At 39.2% G+C, this 23,743-nt stretch overlaps 1 protein-coding gene across 1 annotated transcript; it reads left to right on the top strand.

Moving 5' to 3' along the window:
- The first annotated feature begins 13,175 nt into the window (after positions 1–13,175).
- Positions 13,176–23,516, top strand: PARP2 (poly(ADP-ribose) polymerase 2). Its single transcript, XM_036259599.1, has 16 exons — positions 13,176–13,256; positions 14,675–14,821; positions 15,110–15,180; positions 15,750–15,800; positions 17,569–17,665; positions 18,107–18,182; positions 19,016–19,118; positions 19,948–20,110; positions 20,359–20,497; positions 21,257–21,320; positions 21,402–21,536; positions 21,809–21,936; positions 22,093–22,192; positions 22,727–22,825; positions 23,045–23,169; positions 23,288–23,516. Exons 1-16 carry the CDS (start codon positions 13,214–13,216, stop codon positions 23,445–23,447), a joined length of 1,701 nt encoding a protein of 566 aa, XP_036115492.1. The 5' UTR covers positions 13,176–13,213; the 3' UTR covers positions 23,448–23,516.
- Positions 23,517–23,743: the final 227 nt, after the last annotated feature.

The raw sequence follows: 23,743 nt of genomic DNA, 5'->3' as shown, positions 1-23,743 counted from the left end.
GCAGCATTGTGGAGATTTAAAACTTCATAGCCTCAAATATAATCTAGTTGGAAAGGCAAGACTCATGAAAATTATGTCCATAATAAGTACCAAATAAGTGGTAGAGAGAGTAGATAATGTTAGGAAATAATCATTGGGCAAGGAAGACTTCATGAAGAAAAAGGTAGGTCTTGAATGAGCCTTTAAAGTGCACTTAAAATAATGCTGCACTGGTCCGGCCAGTGTGGCTCAGTAGACCAAGCATTGTCCCATGAACTGAAAGGTCCCCATTCAATTCTCAGGGCATATGTTCAGGATTCAGGCTCCATACCCTGTAGGGGGCATGCAGGAGGCAGCCGATACATGTCTCTTTCACACTGATGTTTCTTTCTCTCTCTTTCTAAAATCAATAAAAACATATTTTAAAAATAAATCCAGTTTTGTCAAAACTCCCTATTTGCAATTCAACATGCCACCACCTGCATGAAATAAGAAGCAGAGGTACAGGAGATGGTTTGCTTTAGAACCTAATGAGAATATACTCATTGAAAAGAAACTGAGGTGTGCCTGGCTGGTATGTCTCAGTGGTTGAGCATCGACCCATGCACCAAGAGGTCATCAGTTCGATTCCTGGTCAGGGCACATACCCAGGTTGTGGGACCAATCCCCAGTGGGGGGCATGCAGGAGGCAGCCAATTGATGTTTCTATCTCTCTCTCCCTCTCCCTTCCTCTCTCTCTAAAATCAATAAAGAAAAAATTAAAAAAAAAAAAAGAAACTGAGGTGTTTGTTAAGTATCTCAAAGTGTTACTCCTTTGTTGTCCTGTACTTGAATGCCTTAATTATGTAAAATGTTTTCAGATCAGCAGCATTTGAGATTAACTAAAGGAATGTAGATAGGGAGCAGGACAGTCAGAGGTTTCTATAGTTTTAATGTCTACCTCAAAACACCATGATTCAAATATATCTTACAGAATAATTATAGATTTAAAGGTGCAACTTCTCTGTCTCATCTCACAAACAAAACCCAGATTGCAAAGGGCCAGGTCTTTGGTCTTAGCCCATGCCATAAAGCCTAGCACATAATTCCTGATGTTAAATGTGTGATGCCTTTCCCAAAGTGTGACATTCCCTGCAGGATTCTAGTCATGCGTCAGCAAGTGCCACTCTACCACGTGAAAACCACTTCATATTTACTGAGTATTTACTTAGTATAAAGTAAATATTTTGTAAATACTTCATGAACAATCAATGGCCTAGTCATTTTGTTCCCTGTGAGAAGTAAGTGCTTCAAAGTACTGGAGCTCATGGCCAATGTGAATGGATATATCATGAAGGCCTAATATAAACTAAAACTGGTTAATACTAAATCAACTGATGTTTGTTTTATTTATTATACTACCAATCAATTTCATTCAATGCCTACTGTGTATCTAGGAATTTGGGCTACTACAGTAACTCAAACAACCTCCCATTTTTATTTATTTAACTTATTTAATTTTTATTTTTTTTATAGAAAAGACACATATACATGTGACAGAGAACATTTTAAGGCATCATATCTTGGTCAGAATTAAAGCACTTGCCTTTATGGTCCCATCAGCCTGTAACCATTTCTACTGAGAATGTCCAAATCCAAGCCCACTTGATTTTCAGGGGGTCCACAGCGGATGTAGTAATAGAGGCTTTCACAGTGCCACTTCTGGGCCGGCACACAGGGTGCTGAAGACCCAGGTCTTTCTTCTTCAGTGGATTCCATCTTTAACCTGAAGCAAAGGAAAATACAAAACTTTGTAGAGGAAGTATATGCTAAATTGGTTGCTTGGCACAGTTCTCTTTCAGAGATAGCTCTGTAGGGTATTACTTTCAGAACAGACTTCCAAGTTTTGTTCCCTACCCGCTGTCAGCTATTTCAGCCAAGAACGGTGATTGTTACCACCTCTCATTGCAGGAGTAATCTACTCGGAGCATATATGAAGTAAAAGCAGTGAGATCAGAAACATGACTAAACATGTGGTTTATCCCAAGAGACTACCATTTCAGCCAGTCCTACGCTGGTGGAGCAAATGAAAATATAGAACCTGAGAGCTTCGGGTCAAAACAGCAGGAAGAAATAACTTCAAATCAGAATGCAAGAAGAAGTAAAGCCTTCTACTCTATTAACTTGATATTGCATCTATTTCATACTTTGCCAATCTTAGAATATATAAAAAACTTTTCATATATTACCTCATTTTGCAAATACTATGTAACCTCCATTTTATAAATAATGTAAGCAAGGTTGGAGAGATTAAATGGCAGGTAACTTAGCTTAGTGGTTAAGATAATGGATTTAAGTTGGACAGAACTGGATTTGAATTTTAAGTCCCCTACCCTATTTGCTATGACCTTGGGCAAATTATGCAACTTCCTTCAGTCTTAGATTCCTTTTCTGTAAAATGAGGACAAATACCACTTACCTCTTATAACTGTTGTGAAGATTAAGGGGGTAAAATATAAAATGCTTTAATGTTAAATATGTTGTTTCTATTAAACGTCCTAGCTCAACCACCTTAATGAGTAGAAATGAAGATATTCTGCCTAAAAAATCCACACTTTTCATAACAATCTTGAAGCCAGGAAAAGGTTACTGATATACCCATAAGGTCCCTTCCAAATCCAGGATTTGGCATCTTTTAAGAAAGAATTTACTTCCCCCTTCCCCTCATTCCCTACCTTAAGAGTGAAGACTCCAGTGTAGTCTATGTAAAGTTATTCAACAACAAAACCATACTTTCATTGGAAAGAAACTAACTTTTTTCCCAACCAGCAGAGCCTCCTAACTGGAAGACTAGATGTTTCACAAGACATGATCTTAGTCTTCTAAGACTTAAAAAAGCTTTAGAGAAATTCCCAGAGGCTTCCTTTTTTATTTTGCATGTTTATATCCCCAAAAGCAGCATTTCCATTTTTCCTAACTTAATGCTAAGATAGAATTTAGTCACTCAACATCATAATTTCAGGAATATATCCAACACGCATTTTGCTAAGTAAACACTGCAAGCATGCTTCTTTTGCCCTTATGAATACAGACTGTGTGGTGTCTGCTTAATGTTGGCATTCCTTCTCAACATTAGATCCCTTAAACTGAAAATGTACTCACATAAAAGCCATCAGCACAGTGTTCCTTCTAATACAAAATTCTTTATTGCTCAATCAAAATATTTATGGTGTTGGTTGGTTTCTAGTCATCACTATTTGCACAAAATAAATATAAATAACAGGAAGCATGCATATTGAGAGTCCTTATAAACATGTACATATCAAAACCCAACTGAAATGTCCTATGTGACAACATTCTGTATACAAGTTTACTCATTTTGGAGGAAATAATGAGACTGCAAAGTACCTAAATGACTTAAATGTCCAACAATAAAAATGAAATAAATTAGTTATGCACATATATTAGATTACTATATAACCATTATATAGAATGTGATCACTCTTTATTTACTCATTTAGAAATCCGAGGCAGAAGATACATGGTACATTATATATAGAGAGAGAAAAGGGGAGTGTAAGTACATATATTTGCTTATATCTGCATGAAATATCTCAGGAAGGCCCAGCTGGTGTAGCTCAGTGGTTGACAATCAACCCATACACCAAGAGGTCCCTGGTTCGATTCCAGGCCAGGGCAATCGCCCAGGTTGTTGGCCAAATCCCCAGTGGGGGGCATGCAGGAGGTGGCCAATCCATGTTCTCTCTCAGCGCTGTTTCTATCTCTCTCTCCCTCTCTCTTTCTCTCTCTCTAAAATCAATAAAGAAAAAAATTTTTTTAAATGTTTATCTCTCAGGAAGGATACACAAGAAACTGCTAACACTGTTATTGGGAAGTGGAATCAACTGGCTTCGGAGACTTCATTGTATATACTTTGATTCCTTTTGAATTTTGAACCATATGAATGTATTAGCTATTCAAAAAAATAACATTAATTTAATGAAGCTTCAGAAAGATAAAAATGTTGGGAGGTCTACCACTGACTATCACTACATTCCATCTACTAGTTTGTCTTTCTCACACCTTCTGCCTATAAGGATAAAAATATAGATTTAATGTACTAATGTACATTAAAGAGAAAAATGGGAATCAAGTGAACTTATACTCAAGGTCACTAGACAAAACTTTTTATGAGAAAAAAGATATACTAAATAAATGTATTGCTTACTTCTAAAAGTTACCTAACATTTCTTATACACTGACTAGTACCTGGCCTTCATATATTTTGATCCTCAAAAGCTCAGCCTCAGGCCCTGGCTGGGTGGCAGCACAGTTGGTTAGTGTGTCATCCGGATAGCCCAAGGTTGTGAGTTTGATAAGGGCACATGCAAGAATCAACCAATGAAGACAAATAAGTGGAACAACAACTGGATGTTTCTCTGTTTCTGTTTCTCTCTCTCTCTCTCTCTCTCTCTCTCTCCTTTCCTCTCTAAAATCAACTTAAAAAAAAATTTTTTTTAAAGTAAACAGCCTCAGAATAGTTCACTGACTCACCAAAGGTCACTGGAATGGGAAACTGTGGCACTGGAATTTGACTTAGTCTTGCACTAAGCTAAGATCCCTGATCTTTTTTAGTATATCTTAAGCTTTTTAGGGCACCCTCACCCTCAGTGAAGACATTAAACTGGGAGCTCCTCTTACAGCTCACTCAAGTCATCTGACTTCAGAGTTTGCTGCTTAGTCTCACTAAGAAAACTGAAAGGCTCTGAGCAAAGACCAGAGCAAACACAGCCACTGCAGCTCCCACAAACCCAGTAAGGACCTGGGCCCGGCAGATACAGAATTAAAATGGCCTGAACTCTCCCAAGATCTACCCTCTCTGCCAGGGAGATATAATTTAAAACAGCCCAAGGCTAATAACAATACCTTTGCCATCAAGTAAAATGAATCCAGGTGTTTTCCAGGGACACATGCACTGCACCCATAAAGCTGAGTCTACTGTTCCCAGGTTACCAGGTCTCGGGAAGGAAGACAGACCCAGTACTGCAGAAGCCCACGTGGAAACAAGCGAGGCAGAGCATTTCCATCTCACTGCCTTCCTCCAATCTCTACCAGCCAAACTTAATCGCTTTATGACTCACACACACACTCCAATGCTGACTTGAAATAAAGGCCTGCCACTGGGATATGTGAACCAAATGGAAGAGAAATTCAAAACAATTAGAGGACAAGACTAAGTGCACACTTACCAGCCCACCACCAACTGGAGAGAAAGTGGAGAGACAGGAAGTGGCTTTAAGAAGTGGCCTCAGAGCCTCATTGGCTAATTAGTTAAAGGCAGATTCCCTCCTCCCCTACCTTAAAAGGTACTGAAATAACACAACTTCCTCCTTCACAGCTTATGTCTTAATGAACCAATGATGCTACCTGCACTGTTTCAGGCTGAACTTTTTAAACCAAGTTTCCTTTTGAGTTCATGTACCTAGCACAAGCAAACATGGGCTAATTAAGGCTATTTCTATACATTCTTGTTTAGATGGGCTTACTGCAAACAATTTTCATTCCTTTAGGATAGTTTTCTATCCTTTGTGACCTCAACATGGTTAATTTATGCAAGGTTTCATTATAAAGAGTCTAAATCTGTTCAAGTTGGATCTTACCTTCAGGGTAACATTTAAGTTAACAGGCTTAGTGGATAAAAGAGGGGTGGTTAAAGATTTAGGTTTTGAAGTAAAACTTAGCTGTCTAAACAAACCTTGTTAAATTAACTCTCTTCTTTCTAGTTACTGTTTCACCATTTACTACCCATATCTCAAATCCATTTGACTTGTCAATTCTTTACAAATTCATTGTAGTCTAAAAAGTATAAAAGCTTCCTGCTCTAGACACTTCCTTGGGTCTTTATTCTCTTGTGAAGTCTCCCATGTCCATGTAAAAATTCAATAAAATTTGTATGCTTTTCTCCTGTTAATCTGTCTTCGTCAGTTTAATTTTTAAGCCCAGCCAGAAACTGTAAAGGGATTGAGAAAAACTTTCTTCTCCCTTACAGTAGCAAGGAAAAACCTTTATTTTAAGGTGCTGTACAAGGATATTCTGGAATGTGTTTTACGTAAATTGTTATCATTTCCAGATGCTATCTAGCTGCACAATCTGGAATACATTTCTTAAAATCTCTGAGAATTTTCTCCTCTGTAACATAGTGATAGTAATACCTATTGAGGACTTGTAAGAACTTTAATATCATAAATTGTGGCCCAAAGTTTGGATTTTTGTAGCTTGAGCTCTGAAGTTGCTTAAAGAGCATAACTTTGTCCTTTTGGGCTTTGGAACTGCCTGCAGAGCCAGCAGCAACCCCTCCCCCCCCATGCTGATTATACTGTTTGATAAATTATACTCGTTACATTATTGTTAAATATATTCTTTATTCTATAATTGTGTGATCAAAGACAACCTTTTCATTCTACATGTCTGGGCTGAAGTTAGGACTTGGTGAATGCTTAATTATATATTACCCATTGTTCTCAGCTCACAACCCCAACAGCTTGATCACTGGGTCAGGCAACCATTAAAAGTTCAGTTGCTCCCAGCAATCAGAAAACACATGATGTAGCCCAGCCGGTGTGGCTCAGTTGGTTGCGTGTTGTCCCATACGCCAAGAGGTCACTCTAGTCAGGGCACATGCCCAGGTTTCAGGCCCAACTCCCAGAAGGGAGTGAGCAGAAGGCAGTGGACCAATGTTTCTATATCTTTCTCCCTCTCCCTTCTTTTCTCTAAAAAAATCAATAAGAACATATTTTTTTAAAAAACACCCTCTCAGAAACTTCTATTCTCACCCCTTTCTCTAATCACTTCCTGTGACAGCCACTCTGTTCATCTCTGCTGCTCCTGCACTTATATTTCTCTTTATCTCTATTCTATTTCCATTCTTCCCTAGGGCTCATCTCACTGCATATAGTCACTGACCTTGAAATACCTGGGATCAGTTCTAAGCCCCTTTACTTTAATCACAATCCTTCTTCACTGGGCTTTTTGGCTAATTCCTTCCCATTTCTCTGGATCTATAATTCCTTCCCCTTCCCACCGTATCCCACCAGTACCAGTGCTGATATCATCAGGCACTGGGGATCTCCTGAAACTTGGCTACTATTTGGCTTTCTAAAAGTTGAACAAGCCCTGGCCGGTTTGGCTCAGCGGTTAGAGCGTCCACCTGCGGTCCGGAGAGACCCGGGTTCGGTTCCCACTGAGGGCATGTGCCTCGGTTGCGGTTTGTCCCCGGCCCTGGTTGGTCGTGCGGGTGGCAGCCACTCGATGTGTCCCTTTCACATCGATGTTTCCCTCTCTCTCTCTTCCTCTCTCTCCCTCCTACTCTGTCTGTACAAAAAAATGGAAAAATGTCCTCGGATGAGGATTAAAAAAAAATAATAATAAATAAAAAAAAAAAATAAAAGTTGAACAAATTTATAATGCCACAGCAATATGAGTACTTCTATAGAACTTGTATCTTGTTTAATGTGCTTTATCAATTATAAATACTCAAAATTTTAAATATTTTATTATAATAACAAATTTAAAATATCATATTTTTTCCTAATGATTTAAGCTCCTTAAAAAACATACAAACATAATGATTACAAGACCAAGCAGTAAACTCACATTTACACTCTACAAATTGTGAAAGATAAAGGGGCTGTGCAATAAACCTGACAAGCTCAGGGGCCACATGGCAGGCCCGACAAGTTCAGTGACCAAACGTAACCACACAGGATGATCTGACAAGTTTCCTAACTGGGCAGGTCATGGCAGGTAGTCACATCCTGGGCCTATAGCTTCCTTAGTGAAGGTCAATCTCTACCTTAAAAGAGCTCTGTCCATGGTTCTTATGCATCTAGGACGACAAACCTTTGAAATATCACAGTAATTTTATTTTCCTCAAAGTCACAACCACAGTCGTCAGACACAAGACCACCAGATTATGAGACCACATAACACCTCACTGTTATCTTGTTCCCTGCATACTATAGCTATGTGCTGCAAATGTTAATTATTAGCTATCCTGTACCCACTGATGTAAAAAGAAGTATGTGTTTCTCTATTGCCTTTCATCCAGTCCTAGAAATTTTCCTGCTATGCTTTCTCCGCCGCCCCCCCCACCTTAATCTACCAACAATGGATTTCATGTACCTTCTTTATGTCTTCTCCTTTGATTCTAATGTATAAAAGAAGCTGCAAAACTGCCATTCTTCAGTTTCTGAGAGCTTGCTCTCTGGCATATGTTGTCAGTTTACCTCCAGTAAACTAATAAAAATTCTCTACAAGTTTGGATGTTTTTTATGTCAACAACAAAATACTACTGTTTACATTTTTATCTCTTCTTTTTCCTCTTTCTCTTCTTCCTCCTCTCTTTCTCATTTTCCTTCTGCTCCTGCTATTTTCCCTCATTTTATTGTATATATTATCAGATTTTAGAAATTTTACTAGAAAATATTTGTATACTTTTTTGGGACCCATATAAAGAAAACAACTCATCTATTTATAGATTGCTTCAGCTGCTTGCAATCTTATGTATGCACTAAATGATTCTTTATCAGGACATAGGTGCTAGTTGCTTAGTCAGATGTGATACAAGGCCAAACAACTGGTAATTGTAAGGTAGCCAGGCGCCGCCGGTGAGAGGTAGAAAGAAACCGAAGAGCCAAACAACCAAATAAGCAGAAATCAGGCTTTATTGGGTACACTCCGGGCAGGTTCACAGACTCCGGGGTCGAGTCCTAGAAGCCGTGCCCGATGCTGGGGTTTGTGATTTTTATATCTGCCTGTGGCAGCTGGGATTTGTTCCTTAGGGTTAGGCCCTGCGGGGCTACACATGGGAGCCTCTGGAATGTGAGTCTATTGTCCCTGGACTAGGGCAGGAGTTGATCCATGAGTCCGGGGCAAACAGTTCCTGAAACAGGGTGGGAGTTTAGGTTGGGTAAGCGAGGTAATGGCTGAATAGTTTGCCTGGCGCCAGTCCCCAAGCTATCGGACAGTAATTAGGAAGAGTACCTATTTTAAAGACCTATTTGTTTAATGTTGGCCTCACAAATTCCCATTTACCATAGGTTTTACTTTTTGAAATGTGAACACTTTCCCAGTAATTATGTACTTGTATTTTAGTTTGATTAATCCATTTTCCTGTCATTTTAATATGCTGATCTAGAATACAGATAAAATAGAAATTTAAATACATCTTAGGAATACCGCATTATAATCGGTGATATCACCTAAAATGTTCACTTATTAGAATATGAAATCTTGATTTGCAGTTAATTCTTCTCTTTAGTTATAATTATTTTGACTAATTGATCATTTATCCTTGATAGTTTTCAATTTATTATGACAATTATAAGCATACAGAAAAACAAAACCAGAGAAAAGAATATAATGGATATCCGTGTGCTTATTACCTAGATTTACCAATTGTCTATATTTTGCCATATTTGATATTTTGGCTGAAGTGTTTTAAAGCAAATTCCAGATATAATGACATACATTTTTAAGAGTATTTTATTTTATTTTATTTTTTTTTTTTTTTTTTTATCCTCACCCGAGGATATTTTTCCCATTTTTGGTACAGATAGAATGGGAGGGAGAGAGAGGAAGGGAGAGAGAGTGAGAAACATCGACGTGAAGGGACACATCGAGTGGCTGCCACCCGCACGACCAACCAGGGCCGGGGACAAACTGCAACCAAGGTACATGCCCTTAGCGGGAACCGAACCCGGGTCTCTCCAGACCGCAGGCCGACGCTCTAACCGCTGAGCCAAACTGGCCAGGGCTTTTTTAAGAGTATTTTAAAATCCTAACTACAATACCATTATCACATCTAATAAATAATTCCTTAAAATCATCTAATACTCAGTCTATATCTACATATCCCCAGTTGCTCCCAAATGGTCTTTTAATGCTGGCTTATTTAAACCAGTATCCAAATATCAAACACTGCATTTGGTTATAATACCTCAAAAGTCTCTTTTAATCTAAAACAGTGCTAACCTTATTATTTTTTTTCTTAAAACAATATCTTATGGGAGAGAGTAGGAAAGTGGTCCTGTGGAATGTGAATTAGCACTTTTATACTATGTGAGCTGAACATTTTTCCATGTATTTGCATATTATAATGCAAACTGTTTACTCATATCTTTTGTCCACTTATCTACAGAGGTTTCTATTTTTCTTATGACTTTGAGACAGCTCTCTATATGTTAAGCACATTTAATTCAACTTTTAAACCCTCCTCAGCTTTCCTTTGGGCTTTGTCTCAAATTCTTTCATTTTCTTTTTAAAGAATAGTCAAATATGGTATTTTCCTCTGTTTTCTTGCTTTGTTTAAATAAAACCTATGAAAATTATCAATCACTATACATTTGTTAAATAGCTCCTTCTGGAAACTGATGATATGTTTTAACACTATTTTAGGTATACTTATTTTGTATCTGACTATAAAAAAAAGTCATATCTTCAAATATATTATCAGTAATTTCCACTCTGATCACCATAAATACAACAAAGAGAAGAAAAAAACTAAAAAAATAAAATTTTAAATGCATGTGGGATGGTAATTACTGTTGTGAAACTGAAGAATACCTTAGCCTAGAGGATAACAATGAAATCTGGAGTTAACCCAGATTTGACCCTGCCTCTTAGAAACTGTATTATGGCCTGAATTGTGCACCCCCTCAAAATGCATATGCTGAAGTTTTAACCCCAGTACCTCAGAATGTGATTGTATTTGGAGATAGTGTCATTAAAGACATAATTAAGGTACAGTAGGTCATATAAGTGTCCTTATAAGGTCACTAGTGTCCTTATAAAAAGAGGAGATTAGGAAACGGACACAAAGAGAAGACCATGTGTGGGAAAATAGAGGAAGAAGACAGACAGCTATTTATCATCCAAGGAGAGAGGTCTTGAAAAAAAAATCAACTCTGCCAACACCTTTATCTTGGCTTTCTAGTCTTTACATTTCTGTTGGTATATTTCTGTTGTTTGAGTCACCCAGTAGATGGTACTTAGTTATGGCAGTCCTAGCAAACTAATACATAGTGTAACCTTGAATAAGTTACTTAAGTTTTCCTAAAGCTCAATTTCCACAGATGTAAAATGAAGATAATAGTAACACCTACCCCGAAGGGGTGTTGTGAGAATTAATATAGTAAGCAGTAAATAAATTGTAGCTATTATCCTTATGAAGATTAAATGAGTTTATGCATGTAAAATAAGGCACCTAGTTCAGTGTCTAATACACAAAAAAGCTCAAGTATTAAATATTTTAAAGAAAGTTTTCCATTTTGTTATATTTTTCTATCTCCAATTAATGCCCTTTAGACCAATCCAGCTTACTTGTGCCATATTTACATCAGATGCAACAGGCTTTGATTTACCACTAAAACAGATGAATCAGTCCTATCCAATCCAACGAACATTTGTTGAGCACCTACATTTGGTCAGATTTATTCCCAAGTACTTGACATACTTTGATGTTATTATAAATGGTATCTTTTCTAAAAATTTTATTTCTACTTGTTTGAAGCTCTTTTATAAAGATGCAGTTTATCCTTGTCTGTTATTTTCTATCAGCCTTCCTAAACTTTCTTATCAAGTTAAAAAAATGTATCCAGCAGTTTTTTCTGGATTTGTTCATATTCATAATCAAATCCCATGCAAATAATGAGAATTCTGTTTTCTTCTTTCTGAAGTTCATGTTTCGATTAACAAAAAATTTTAATATAATCAAATATCAATGTATTCTCTTATACTCAATGACTTTTGTCTCTTAAAAAACCTACCTCAAGGTCTAAAGATATTTATGTGTATTTTCTGTCTAAAGTTTTCAGGTTTTATTTTTGCACCTGAAAAAAAGGGTGCCAGCTACCTGAGCCCCTACTCTTTAGGTCTCACCCTGACTTAGTCCTTCATACACACATATATCCCTATTAGGAGAAAGCACAATCTCTAGCCTTGACCTGGAAAGCATGGCTTGCTATGGGGCACTGGCTGCTTCTCCAGTTCACCTCACACACTTTCTGCTGTTCTTATTGCTCCAGCCATCGTGTCTCCCTTCTTCATTTACTGATTCTTCTAATACAGCTCAACTTCTGTCATTTCTCTAGTGATGAGTTCCCCAATTTTCTTTCCCATTAGAACTGTACATACTATATGCTTCTCCTAATAGCAGCTTTACTTTTGTTTGTGTGATTACTTGATTAATGTCTGTCCCAAGCTCAACTATAAGCTCTCTATTTTGGCTAGACTATTCTATTCCAGTGTCCAATAAATGTTTGTTGAAGTAATGAACACAAACACATCTATATTTATCTATATAATGAAAATACTAATATCAAAGTTATCTAGTGTTCTTATTGAAAATATAGTCTGTTTTGATTCAGAGGTTCTAGGATGGGAAATCAAAGTTCTGCTTATTAAGTGCGCTGTCCCAACCCTCCATGAGTTGGTGACACCCAAACATTTAAGAACCCCTGACCTAATGTTACCAAGTACCATTCTAAAATCCAGATGACCAGGTTTCTCTGTCTTCAAAGGCTCCTGAGTTGCTACGCATTCATTCTTCTAGGTCCCTTGCCACTTGCATCCTGCAGTTTCCTGACTCTTTCTCACCTAGTAAAATGTAAAACGCAACTTCCAACTGTAAATACTTTGTCCCAAAAGAAGGCGGGGGAGAGTAGTCTGAATTGGGTTATGAGGCCTCACCACGGAGTGCCTCACCTCAGCCATTGAACTCGCTTAGCTGGCCGTGAGTCTGTTCCAAGCTCCGCTTAAGGAGGCATCCGCCAGGCCCCTCCCGGGGGCGGGGTCCTTGGCATCTCCTGCCCAGTCTGCCCTCGCGCGGAGACCCGTTCTCTGGGAACTCACCTCCCCGGACATCAGGGAGGGCCCTGTTAGGGCCGCTGTTGGCCCTAGTCTCAGACCTTCCCAAGGGACATGGGGTAGAGTGACGAGGCGCACTCAGTTCGTAGCCCCACCGATGAGCTTCCTCCGCCCTGGGGGAGAAGCTGCTTTCCACGGATTATATAAGGCTCCAGCACCTACAGCCCTTTAACAGTTAGGGTGATTTCCCACAGTGCATAGCGACATGCAAATGTAGTTGAGTGTGCTTTCCCTGTTCCTTGCCTGCATCTTCTTGCCTGCGTGTTCCCGCCTTTTGACTGCACGCGGGCGAATCCTGGGAGAGAGTTGATGACGTCAACGCTCAGGTTCTATGGCGGCGCGGCGGCGGGGGCCTGGCAGCAGCTCCACGCGAGGTTTGGAGATCATTACGGGGGGCAGAATGCTGGGGGCGGAAAGTCGGGAAAGGAAGGGCGCCTCCTACTCTAGCCCCTTCCGTCGCCTCCTGACTTGACTGTCAAACTAGTTTTGATAATAAACAGAAGGTTTCGGTTTCTCCGAGCTTTTTGGATTACAGAATTGTGGACCTGTGACAACTAGCATAGTGCCAGCACTTTGTAGATATCTAATGTTTTCCAGTTAAAATAACTTAATTTTCAGGTTCATCATTACTTTGTGTACCACTAAGAGAGGGAAAACGCTTCCAGTTAAAACACAGCTCGTTGTTTTTATGTCACCCACTGTAAGATGCAAGGCCTCGAACTGATGAGAGCTCTTCTCTGTGACATGGTCTTAAGTGCACAGGTCTGTTCACAGGTTCGGTATTGTCATCCTGTGGGGTTTACAGTTGGAGCAACTGAGGTACAGAGATGAACTGTCTTCTGCCAGGTTCCACAGCTATGAGCGAGCTGGGCTCTAAGCTCTACCCCGACCCCAGAGCACTCCACTCACCGTGACCTCATTCTAGTTTAATGATAGGTATTTGGGTGGGGTTGGGACACAAGGGAACGGAACAGATAAGCGGGCTTTGAGACTCATGCCTCAGGCTATGAACTCACAAGAACCCCAAGGCTCCCTTTTACTTTATTTATTTATTTTTAACAACTGGTAGTCAATATATTTAAAACGTGGTGACTTCAACCTCGACTCCTGGCTCAATACTGATGTAAGTAATTTGTTTAACAGTCTCAGAAGAGCAGTGCAAGTCAGCGAGTCCTTTGTGGATCCGCATCTGAAGCCCATCCCATGTCTTAGAACCCTCCCCACAGGGAGTCTTTCTTGTAGTGATTCTTAGAGCCTTGGTAGGCAACTGAATGACTGGTCCTTTCATTTAGAGATACTTTTCCTTTGCTCTTCTGATCAAGTCAGCACACACCTTCTCCAAAGACTTTGCACTGGGGCTGGTTAGAGTAATTCTAATTCTGAAATCTTTCAAAGCCATGGCTGCAGTGCGGCTTCTGGTGGACTTGTTCCTCGGTTCGATCGATGGAACAGTGGTGAGTCAGAGGCAGGAGAGGGTGGGGTGGAGCTCCGCTGCAGCTGCAAAGAGCCTTTTTTCTTTTCTTTTTCTTTCTTTCTTTCTTTCTTTCTTTCTTTCTTTCTTTCTTTCTTTCTTTCTTTCTTTCTTTCTTAATTTCTTTCTAATACGGCTAGAATAACAATTTAGGAAGCAATTACTCAGACTGTTATCAACAGTTATTTATTTGTAGACTTACAAAACTATCCTAAACTGTTTCTTTAAAAACTCGGTGTTTCTTTTCCAAGTAGGAGTATGTTCACTGTGTATTCATTCATCCTTTGTTCTGCTTCTTTGTCCGTCCATTCTTGCCCTTAGCTTCTAAAGCATCAAACGAAACAGACAATACAGTTACAGAAGACCCTCCTCCTGCCAAAAGAACTCGAAGATGCCAGAGCCAGGGAGTGAAAAAGGAGCCTGAGGCTGAAGGAAAGACTGATAAGGATAGAACAGAAAATAACCAAGGTCAGCCTCCTGTGGTATGCCAGGAAGGACATGGGTCAGCAAGGAAGTCTCTGGGAAGGGGAAGGGTGGAGGAAACCTTAATCATTCAACTCTTATTTCTTCAAGACACAACAGCTTTCTATCTTTGGGTGTACCATTTTATGGGACTTCAGTTTCATGAGTTGAGACAGACTGAGGCCTGGGTAGATCAAGATTGCTTGGGAAGGGCAAAGTTAATTATGACAAGTTTCTTTCTAACCTGTTTGATTCCCATACAAGTAGACATGGTACATACCTGTCTTTCCTCAGAGTCTGTGAAGACCTTGCTGTTAAAAGGCAAAGCTCCTGTGGATCCAGAGTGCACTTCGAAGGTGGGGAAGGTGAGAGACTCCTCAACCCATTGATTGCTCAGAGAGCAGTGTTCTGTTGTTATTGGGATTCTCATCTGGAGCATTGCTAGTATTTATTTTACGAATCCTCGCCAAAATATTACTAGTGATTAATTTTCTGCAGGGCTAAGAGATGGGAGTGGTGGGGTTAAGGATTAATAATCAGGGTGTTTTCAACATGGTTAACTTCTGGCGTTGTTATCAGCTTCCCATACCTCATTCTCTTTATCGGTTAGAAAATTATATCATTATTAAGGAAGAAATGAGAAACTATGCCCTGATATGTCATGAGTTACTGAGAATAGGAAAGGATTTGAAGAATACAAAAGAGCAGGTTTTCTTTAACTGAGTTAAAATCATTTGTATTTCTGTAATTACAAAAAGGCAACATGTTTTTATTACAGGAATGACAGTTTATGTGTGAAAGAACATACTTCTGCATTTATTTCTCTGAAAAATGGATGTTGGTAGTGCTGGAGAATGACACATTTTAAGGCATAAGGCCTCACTTAGGATCTCATCAAGACTATACAAATGTTTTGTTTTGTTTTTCTTTCTAGGCCCACATCTACTGTGAAGGGAATGATGTGTATGATGTCATGCTAAATCAAGTAAGGGGAGAAGCCACTCTATTTATGGGAATTTCTTCTTGATAATTATTGATGACAGTGTCCCAATACCCAGATCTTTAATTCTGGAGTCCCTTATGATAGGCACATTCTCCCCAGCACAGTTTACCTGATGGTGGAGTCCTGATAAGAAGATTTTTTGTCTTTTATTGAACCTCTGAACTCTCTGTTCATTTTATTTTGCACATTTTCTGACAGGTTTTTGGTCTTTTTCTTACTGGCTTCAAGGAATTTTATATAATATGAAAAATGGTCTTGTCTATAACAGCGATTTTCAACCTTTTTATCCTATGGCACACATAAACTACTAAAATTCTGTGGCATATCAAAAAAAATATTATATTTTTTGTCGATCTGACAAAAAAATAGGTATAATTTTGATTTATTTATACTGGGTTGCTACTGTGTTGTTGGCTGTCATTTTTTAATTTGACAATCTAAGGGAAAAGAGGTCAGTGTCCCTGACTAAATGGTCGGGTAGCATGTTTTAAAAATTCTTGCGGCACACTGATTGAAAATCACTGCTATAATACAAATCGCATATATGTTTTCCAAATTTGTCATTTGCCTTTTGATTTTCTTCATGGTATACTCTTTGCCCTTATTGCAATTTAAAATTTTTATGTTAAATTTATAAAATTTTTCTTATTAATTAATCTTTTCCTCTTTATTTTTGTTGTTTCAAATAGATAATACATTTGCCTAATTAAAATATATATTCTATTTATATATCTTCATATTTGAACTTACTGATCCATCATATATAATTTTAACAGCTTTCTAGTATTCCTTTGTCACTGCTTCTTTCACATAAAATATGAGCAGATACAAAAGATCTTAAGGCCCCTTTTTGTTCTAACATCCTATGACTTCATTTTATTTTATTTTATTTTTTTGGTATGTGCCCCTAGTAGCTAGGGCCTAGCAGGAACTGAACCCTGGACTCTATGGTCCGCAGGCCGACGCTCCAACCGCTGAGCCAAACCAGCCAGGGCTAACATCCTATGACTTTATAATGAACAGGTAGAAGGTAGGAAGGGGCAGCATACTTAACAAAGAAGAGTGCCTGGATAAGCAGGACTCGACCTTAGAGCAAAGCTGCTATTCCTTAGCATGCACTACTCCCCGTCTTCACTCTGAGTAAGTTACTTACAGTATACCTGCCTCTTTAAAGATACTAGTCACATTCTCTATGAATGTCTCCAAGTCATGTCAGTTTAGTTATGGGACCGATGTGGCAGTGGTTTCTGCCTGCTCTCAGCTTACTGTCAAATTGCTGCAGCTGAAAAACAAAGCTTTAATTGGAACTATTAAACAGTAAATTGTCTAAACAAACAAGTATGATAGTTACAGACCTTTGAGGCATCACAGTTGTTTTTATTTGAAAACTAATTATTGGGAATAGATTGGGAGCTGGAAAACACATATGGCCTCGGAGGCATCTATGGAGGGAACTGAGAGAGGGAAAAACAGAAGGAGCCAATCAATATGGGATATTTATGGATGGTTAGACAGTTTAAGAAAGCTCCCAGGCTCCAGTTTTAATTCCTAGGAATCCAAAATTTAATATAGAAACCCTTATCCTTTCTTAAATGCTTACTCTTACAGGAATCTGATTGCCTTGCTTCATGCTATTCTTTTCTTTATGGCAGTTACTGGCACCTCTGACCAAGGAAGAGGCATTGGTTTATGCAGCTTCTATTTGCAAACCTCTGTTCTTTTATTTTCCTATTTGTCTTACTCATCATAGACCAATCTCCAGTTCAACAACAACAAGTATTATGTGCTTCAACTGTTAGAGGATGATGCCCAGAGGAACTTCAGTGTTTGGATGAGATGGGGCCGAGGTAATGATTTTTATTATGGATTTTCTGAATTCTCATTCAGAAAGCCAGAAGCAACTTAGTGAGTAGCCAACAGTCCTCTAGGTTTAAATTGGTGGAATGGAGCCTCTGTAACCTGGAAGGGGCCTAGGAGTCAAATTGTACTTTTTGTGATTTGGCAATGGTAGGCATTAGGAAGTTCTCACTGGAAGAACTATGAGCACCCTGTCAGAACTCTCTGTGGTTGGTCTGCTAGTGCTGCTCATGGACTATGGCTGTTAGCAGGTAAGTATTATCAACAAGCTAGATTCCCAAAGTCCTTTCACCTTTTCCTTTTCCTTCTCCTTCTCCCCTTCCTGCCCATTTGTTAGGTGTAAGCAGAGACCTTAGTGAGCTGGCTTGTTACTATTAGAGAACTCTTCTTGGGTTATGGGACTAATCCTATGTATGGTATTTACTTTGCAGTTGGGAAAATGGGGCAGCACAACTTGGTGGCTTGTTCAGGGGACCTCAACAAGGCCAAGGAAATCTTTCAGAAGAAGTGAGTGCTAAGAAATTAGTACACAAGCCCTGGTCTGCTCAGCGGTTAGAGCATCGGCCTGTGGTCCAGAGAGACCCGGGTTTGGTCCCTGCTAAGACCACGTACCTCGGTTGCAGTTTGTCCCTGGTGTCCCTTTCATGTCGATTTTTTTTTTCCTCTCTCTCTCTTCCACTCTATCTCAACAAAAAATGGAAAAATGTCCTCTGGTGAGGATTAAAAAAAAAAAAAAGAAATTAGTATAAGAAAATACCCTTCTTCTTCTTGGATGTATCGTTTTAAAGAATTTTATAAATTGGCCTAAATGTTAATGTCTTTCCACTATGACATGCTGTGATTAGAACACCAAACTGCATCCTTAGTGAGTGATTACATCACCAGGAACTTCGAAATTGACTAAAAACAGAAGCTCTAATGTATTTAGCATATAACCAACAATTTAGGAAATTTGGCAAAAGTGGGATGAATATAGCCAGAGTTTAAAAATACTTATACTATGATGGATGAAGAACTTTCTGGAGCCTCTAGAAAGGTTTCTTTCTGAGAAAGGGATTGTATAGGGATCTTTTGTCTTAAATTTCCAATGACTTTTGTGGTGTTCTGAGGCCTTTGGGGAACCCAGGGGTCCTTTTTTCCCCATTTTTTGTTCCCTTTATCTCCAGAGCTTTACTGTTTATTTAGGGTCTTAATTTAGAATTTAGATTTATGGAAAGCTAATGTGTAAAAAGCTCTGTTGTGGGAAATAAAGTTTGGTGATGTTCTAAGGAAACAATTGTAAGTCTATCTCTACTAGTAGACCATTATTTGTAAGATTTTCCTCACTACCTTACTCACAGATTCCTTGACAAAACAAAAAACAATTGGGAGGATCGTGAGAAGTTTAAGAAGGTGCCTGGAAAATATGATATGTTACAAATGGACTATACCACCAATACTCAGGTAAACTGACTGTATGTTTAGGGAAAAAACTGCTTCCTCTTAACCAGGGTGAAGTCTAATGGAATGATTTAGATCAGGTCCTAGGCCAGAACAGGCCAGAATATCTTGAGTCTTACTGTTTCCTACCTAAGAAAAGATTACAGTTCCCTCAGAAGTAACTTTCACTCATCTTTGTAATCTTCAAGGGGCTGTAAAATGAGGATAAATGTGCTTATCTAGTCTCTGTTACTTACTAAGTTTCTTATAAAATCTGGGGTTCTATTTCTAGAAGTTTAATGTTATGAATAAAGGAGGAGTAATAAATAGTCAAACATATAAAGCTACATTTAAAGTTATCTTCACTTCTGGTTATACAGGGTGGGGCAAAAGTGGGTATATAGGTGTTCGTATGGAAAATAATACAATAATTAATGGAAATAATACAAGAATAAACTGTTTTATGTACTCACAACTGTAAACCTACTTTTGCCTGTCTTGTACACCACAATACAGACGATCTAGACAAACTGAAGTGCAGTCAGGATGCTGAAAACTGACCTGGAGAAATCTTAGTCTTACGATAGAAGGTTTAAGACAATAACTATCTTTACATACTTAATGATACTATATCAGGAGGGCCTTTTCGCCTTATTCTGAGTGTTTAATTGTAGGAGGCAGAGTGGGACTAGAAGGTGGAGTCATATTGAGTACTCTAACTAGGGTAGTAATGGCATGAGCCCGTGTTCAAGCAGAGGCTGATATCAGCTTGCCAGGGATATTGTAGAGCCAGCCCTTGCAGGGACCTTAAAATAGATCCTTTCCAATTTTATTATTTATTTTTTGGTTATAGAATGAAGAGGAAACAGAAAAAGAGGAATCTCTTAAATCCTCCTTGAAACCAGAGTCACAGCTAGATCTTCGTGTGCAGGACCTGATAAAGTTGATCTGTAATGTCCAGGCCATGGAAGAGATGATGATAGAAATGAAATATGACACCAAGAAAGCCCCACTTGGTAGGACTTCAGATTCTGTCCTATATTCTCTCTTCATATTTCCTAATTCTTTAAGGGATCTTTCATCACCATCATGATTGAAAGCTTGCTGATATTAATGAAGAAAGAGATTTGGGGTGAGGGGTTGTGTGGAGGCAGGAGGGACTATTTTGAAAGTTGAAAAGAGAGAGTCTGCGTTGGGCAGGACATAAATACAATTTACAGATGGAACTGTGGTTGTGGAGTCTGATCTCTTGTTGGGTCTGCAGGGAAGCTGACAGTGGCACAAATCAAGGCAGGGTACCAATCTCTTAAGAAGATTGAGGACTGTATTCGGGCTGGCCAACAAGGACGAGCTCTCGTGGACGCATGCAATGAATTCTACACCAGGATCCCACATGACTTTGGGTAAGACCTGTGCTGTTACTTAATTTTGGTCTGCTACCCAATTATATCTCCTACATCACTCCAACAACTGTAATCTTTTGTTTCTAAGGAAATGATCATCTTGAACAGATACAGAACCAAAATGATTTTTAGATAGCCTAGTTAATCAGCTTATGGGTATGGAATGTAGTCTCCTGGCCTGATTACAACCATATTCTCTGACCAAGTGGAAGTTACCAACTCAGGAGAGAATGGATTTAGCTATCCAACCAACAACTAAAACACCTTCAGGCATATCACTCCCTATTATCTGTTTTTTAAGGTGACTATAACCACATTAACACCATTTCTGTGAATTTGAATATTAGATATATAAATTCACTTATCTTTGTTGAGTGTATTCTTGTGCTTATTTTATTCCTTCTATTGTTTTATAGAGCTCTGTGAAGTAGAAATAACCCTGAGTGGTCTACTACTTCTGCTTGTAGTCAGGGCTATACCTAAATGTTTCTTATTGATGGCAATGTCATTTTTTAAAAAGTAACCCATAAAAAAGAATTTCAACTCTAGTGTGAAATGTCAGAATCTGTATGTTTGTTTATCCTACTCAGAGTGTATACATCATATCTCTGTATATTTGGAAGTTAAAATCTCTTTAAGGATCTATTTCTACCCCCCTCCTCAAAACCCCAGTTTTCTAAAGGATCTATCTTTAGTCTGTTATTTTTAGTTATGTGCCACAGATCAGAGACTTATTATGGGTTATATCTCTATCCTTAGACTCCGTACTCCTCCATTAATCCGGACAGAGAAAGAACTGTCAGACAAAGTACAACTACTAGAGGTGAGAGATGTGTGGATTGGGAAGTATTAAATCTCTTGTCCCAGGTCCTTCCCATATTGATTCTGTATCTCATCTTGTCAGGCTTTGGGAGATATTGAAATTGCCATTAAGCTGGTAAAGACGGAGCTGCAAAGCCCAGAACATCCACTGGACCAACACTATAGAAAACTACATTGTGCCTTGCACCCCTTAGACCATAAAAGTTATGAGTTCAAAGTAAGAAAAATTATCATTTATTTTCATATCTTTAAGACCTACCCTTCCCCACCCCACTGTTCTGTGGCTACTTCTGGTTAAGAGCAAACTTTCCTATAGTGCAGAATTTCTATTAACTAGAAATTTGAGAAGATAGAGCTCTTTCTAACTGCCTTGTGAGACCATTTGAGAGCAGAAAGGTCTGTCAATTTATACCAGAGGCCCTGAAGTTCTTCAGCTTAGCCTGGTCTCTTATAGAGTCCACAGTGGCTATTTCTTCTTCTTTTTCACAGGTAATTTCCCAGTACCTGCAGTCTACCCATGCTCCTACACACAGTGACTATACCATGACCTTGCTGGATGTTTTTGAAGTGGAGAAGGAGGGTGAGAAAGAAGCCTTCAGAGAAGACCTTCATAACAGGTCTCAGTTTAGCTTTGGATTTGAAAAGACATCCCCTTGCCTGAAGTGCAGTTATGGAACTTAAGAGAAGGATGGCAGAGACAGCTGTTGGCTTTGTGCTTATAGCCTATGTCTGCAGGAGACCCAGAGACTACAATAATAATGGCTTTTCCTTAGGATGCTGCTGTGGCATGGTTCCAGGCTGAGTAACTGGGTAGGAATCCTGAACCATGGGCTTCAAATTGCCCCACCTGAGGCTCCCATCACAGGTTATATGGTAAGTAGAAATATAACCCTAGAAGGAGGAACAAGGGAAAAGGATACCATAATTTTCTCAGTCCTGTTTTTCCTAGATTGTGACTAGTGGTGCCCTTTCTAAGAATTGAACCAGCTCACTTTTTTTTTTTAGAGAGAAGCATTGATGTGAGAGAGAAACATTGATCAGTTGCCTCCTGCACGTGCCCCGATGGGATCAAAACCACAACCTGGGTATGTGCCCTGACTGGGAATCCAACCCGCCACCTTTTGGTGCATAGGATGACGCTCCAACCAATTGAGCCACACTGGCCAGGGCCCAGCTCACTTTTTACTATGTTCCTCTTTATTTAAATTCCTAAATATATCCATCCTTTCCCCCAGAAAACCGAGATTCACCAATGCTTCTAGCTTCTCTGAAACATAACTGTGAGGGGAAATGGAAAAGGGTCTTTATTATGTTTAAGTTTATAGAAACACGGGGTCAGTGGTATGAGCCTCCCTTCTAACACAGTAGGTTAAGCAGCTGACCTTGGTGTTTATTCACATATTCCAGTTTGGTAAAGGAATCTACTTTGCCGACATGTCTTCCAAGAGTGCCAATTACTGCTTTGCCTCTCGCCTAAAGGACACCGGACTGCTGCTCCTATCAGAGGTAAGGCAGGAACACATCTATGATCTCTAGTTTATTATCCCTATTTTTCCAAAGAGAAGTTGGACCACTAGAGAACTTGAGAGGGAAGCCAAGTACAAATTCCATTGCTTTAGATTCCTCTGCTATAGGGAAATAAAGTACTGGTGGGATTTTCTGTTGGCTTCAGAGCCATCCAACTCTCAGTAGGATGTGGGTGTTCATTGATCTTTTGCTTTGCAGGTAGCTCTAGGTCAGTGTAATGAGCTACTAGAGGCCAACCCAGAGGCAGAAGGATTACTTCAGGGCAAACACAGCACCAAAGGGCTGGGCAAGATGGCTCCCAATCCTGCAAGCTTCATCACTCTGTAAGTACTCTGAGCTTGGAGGACCAGAAAACTCCTTATGGCTAGGTATGATCCTACTTTCTCTACTCCAACTTCTGAATCAGAGGCAGATGTTGACATACTTTCCTCCATTTGGCAGGAATGGGAGCACAGTGCCCTTAGGACCAGCACATGACACAGGAGTTCTGAATCCAGAGGGTTATACCCTCAACTACAATGAATTTATTGTCTATAACCCTAATCAGGTCCGTATGCGATACCTTCTAAAGGTTCAATTTAATTTCCTGCAGCTGTGGTAACGTTGCTATTAAATAGACCAGAGAAGATATCTTCAAGCAAGAATATAGGCAATGTTGTACTTTTGAACTTTCTCGTATTTTATGTAATAAAAATAGTAAAAATCTACCACTGGCTTCTTTGTGCTTTATTTCTGTAAGCACATATTTCTTCTGATGTTGGTAGATCTTCATTTCTAGGACAGAAAATATAACTGTTGTTTGTATCCCACAGCGAGCTAGCTACAGGCTACTGAGGAACAAGACCAAAATGTCTGCACTCACCACTTCCAGTCAATGTTGTATGGGGTTCTAGCCAT

This window comes from Molossus molossus, unplaced genomic scaffold, assembly GCF_014108415.1.
Source record: "Molossus molossus isolate mMolMol1 unplaced genomic scaffold, mMolMol1.p scaffold_m16_p_1, whole genome shotgun sequence".
Taxonomy (NCBI): domain Eukaryota; kingdom Metazoa; phylum Chordata; class Mammalia; order Chiroptera; family Molossidae; genus Molossus; species Molossus molossus.
This window is presented reverse-complemented; position numbering and strand designations above follow the sequence as displayed.

What these genes read in the sequence shown, in the direction of transcription:
- PARP2 (XM_036259599.1), top strand. Translation starts at nt 13,214, where the DNA reads ATGGCGGCGCGGCGGCGGGGGCCTGGCAGCAGCTCCACGCGAG. An exon ending in AGAGAAGACCTTCATAACAG is followed by an intron (nt 21,937 to 22,092) that starts GTCTCAGTTTAG and finishes GCTTTTCCTTAG; the next exon opens with GATGCTGCTGTGGCATGGTT. An exon ending in GACTGCTGCTCCTATCAGAG is followed by an intron (nt 22,826 to 23,044) that starts GTAAGGCAGGAA and finishes TTTGCTTTGCAG; the next exon opens with GTAGCTCTAGGTCAGTGTAA.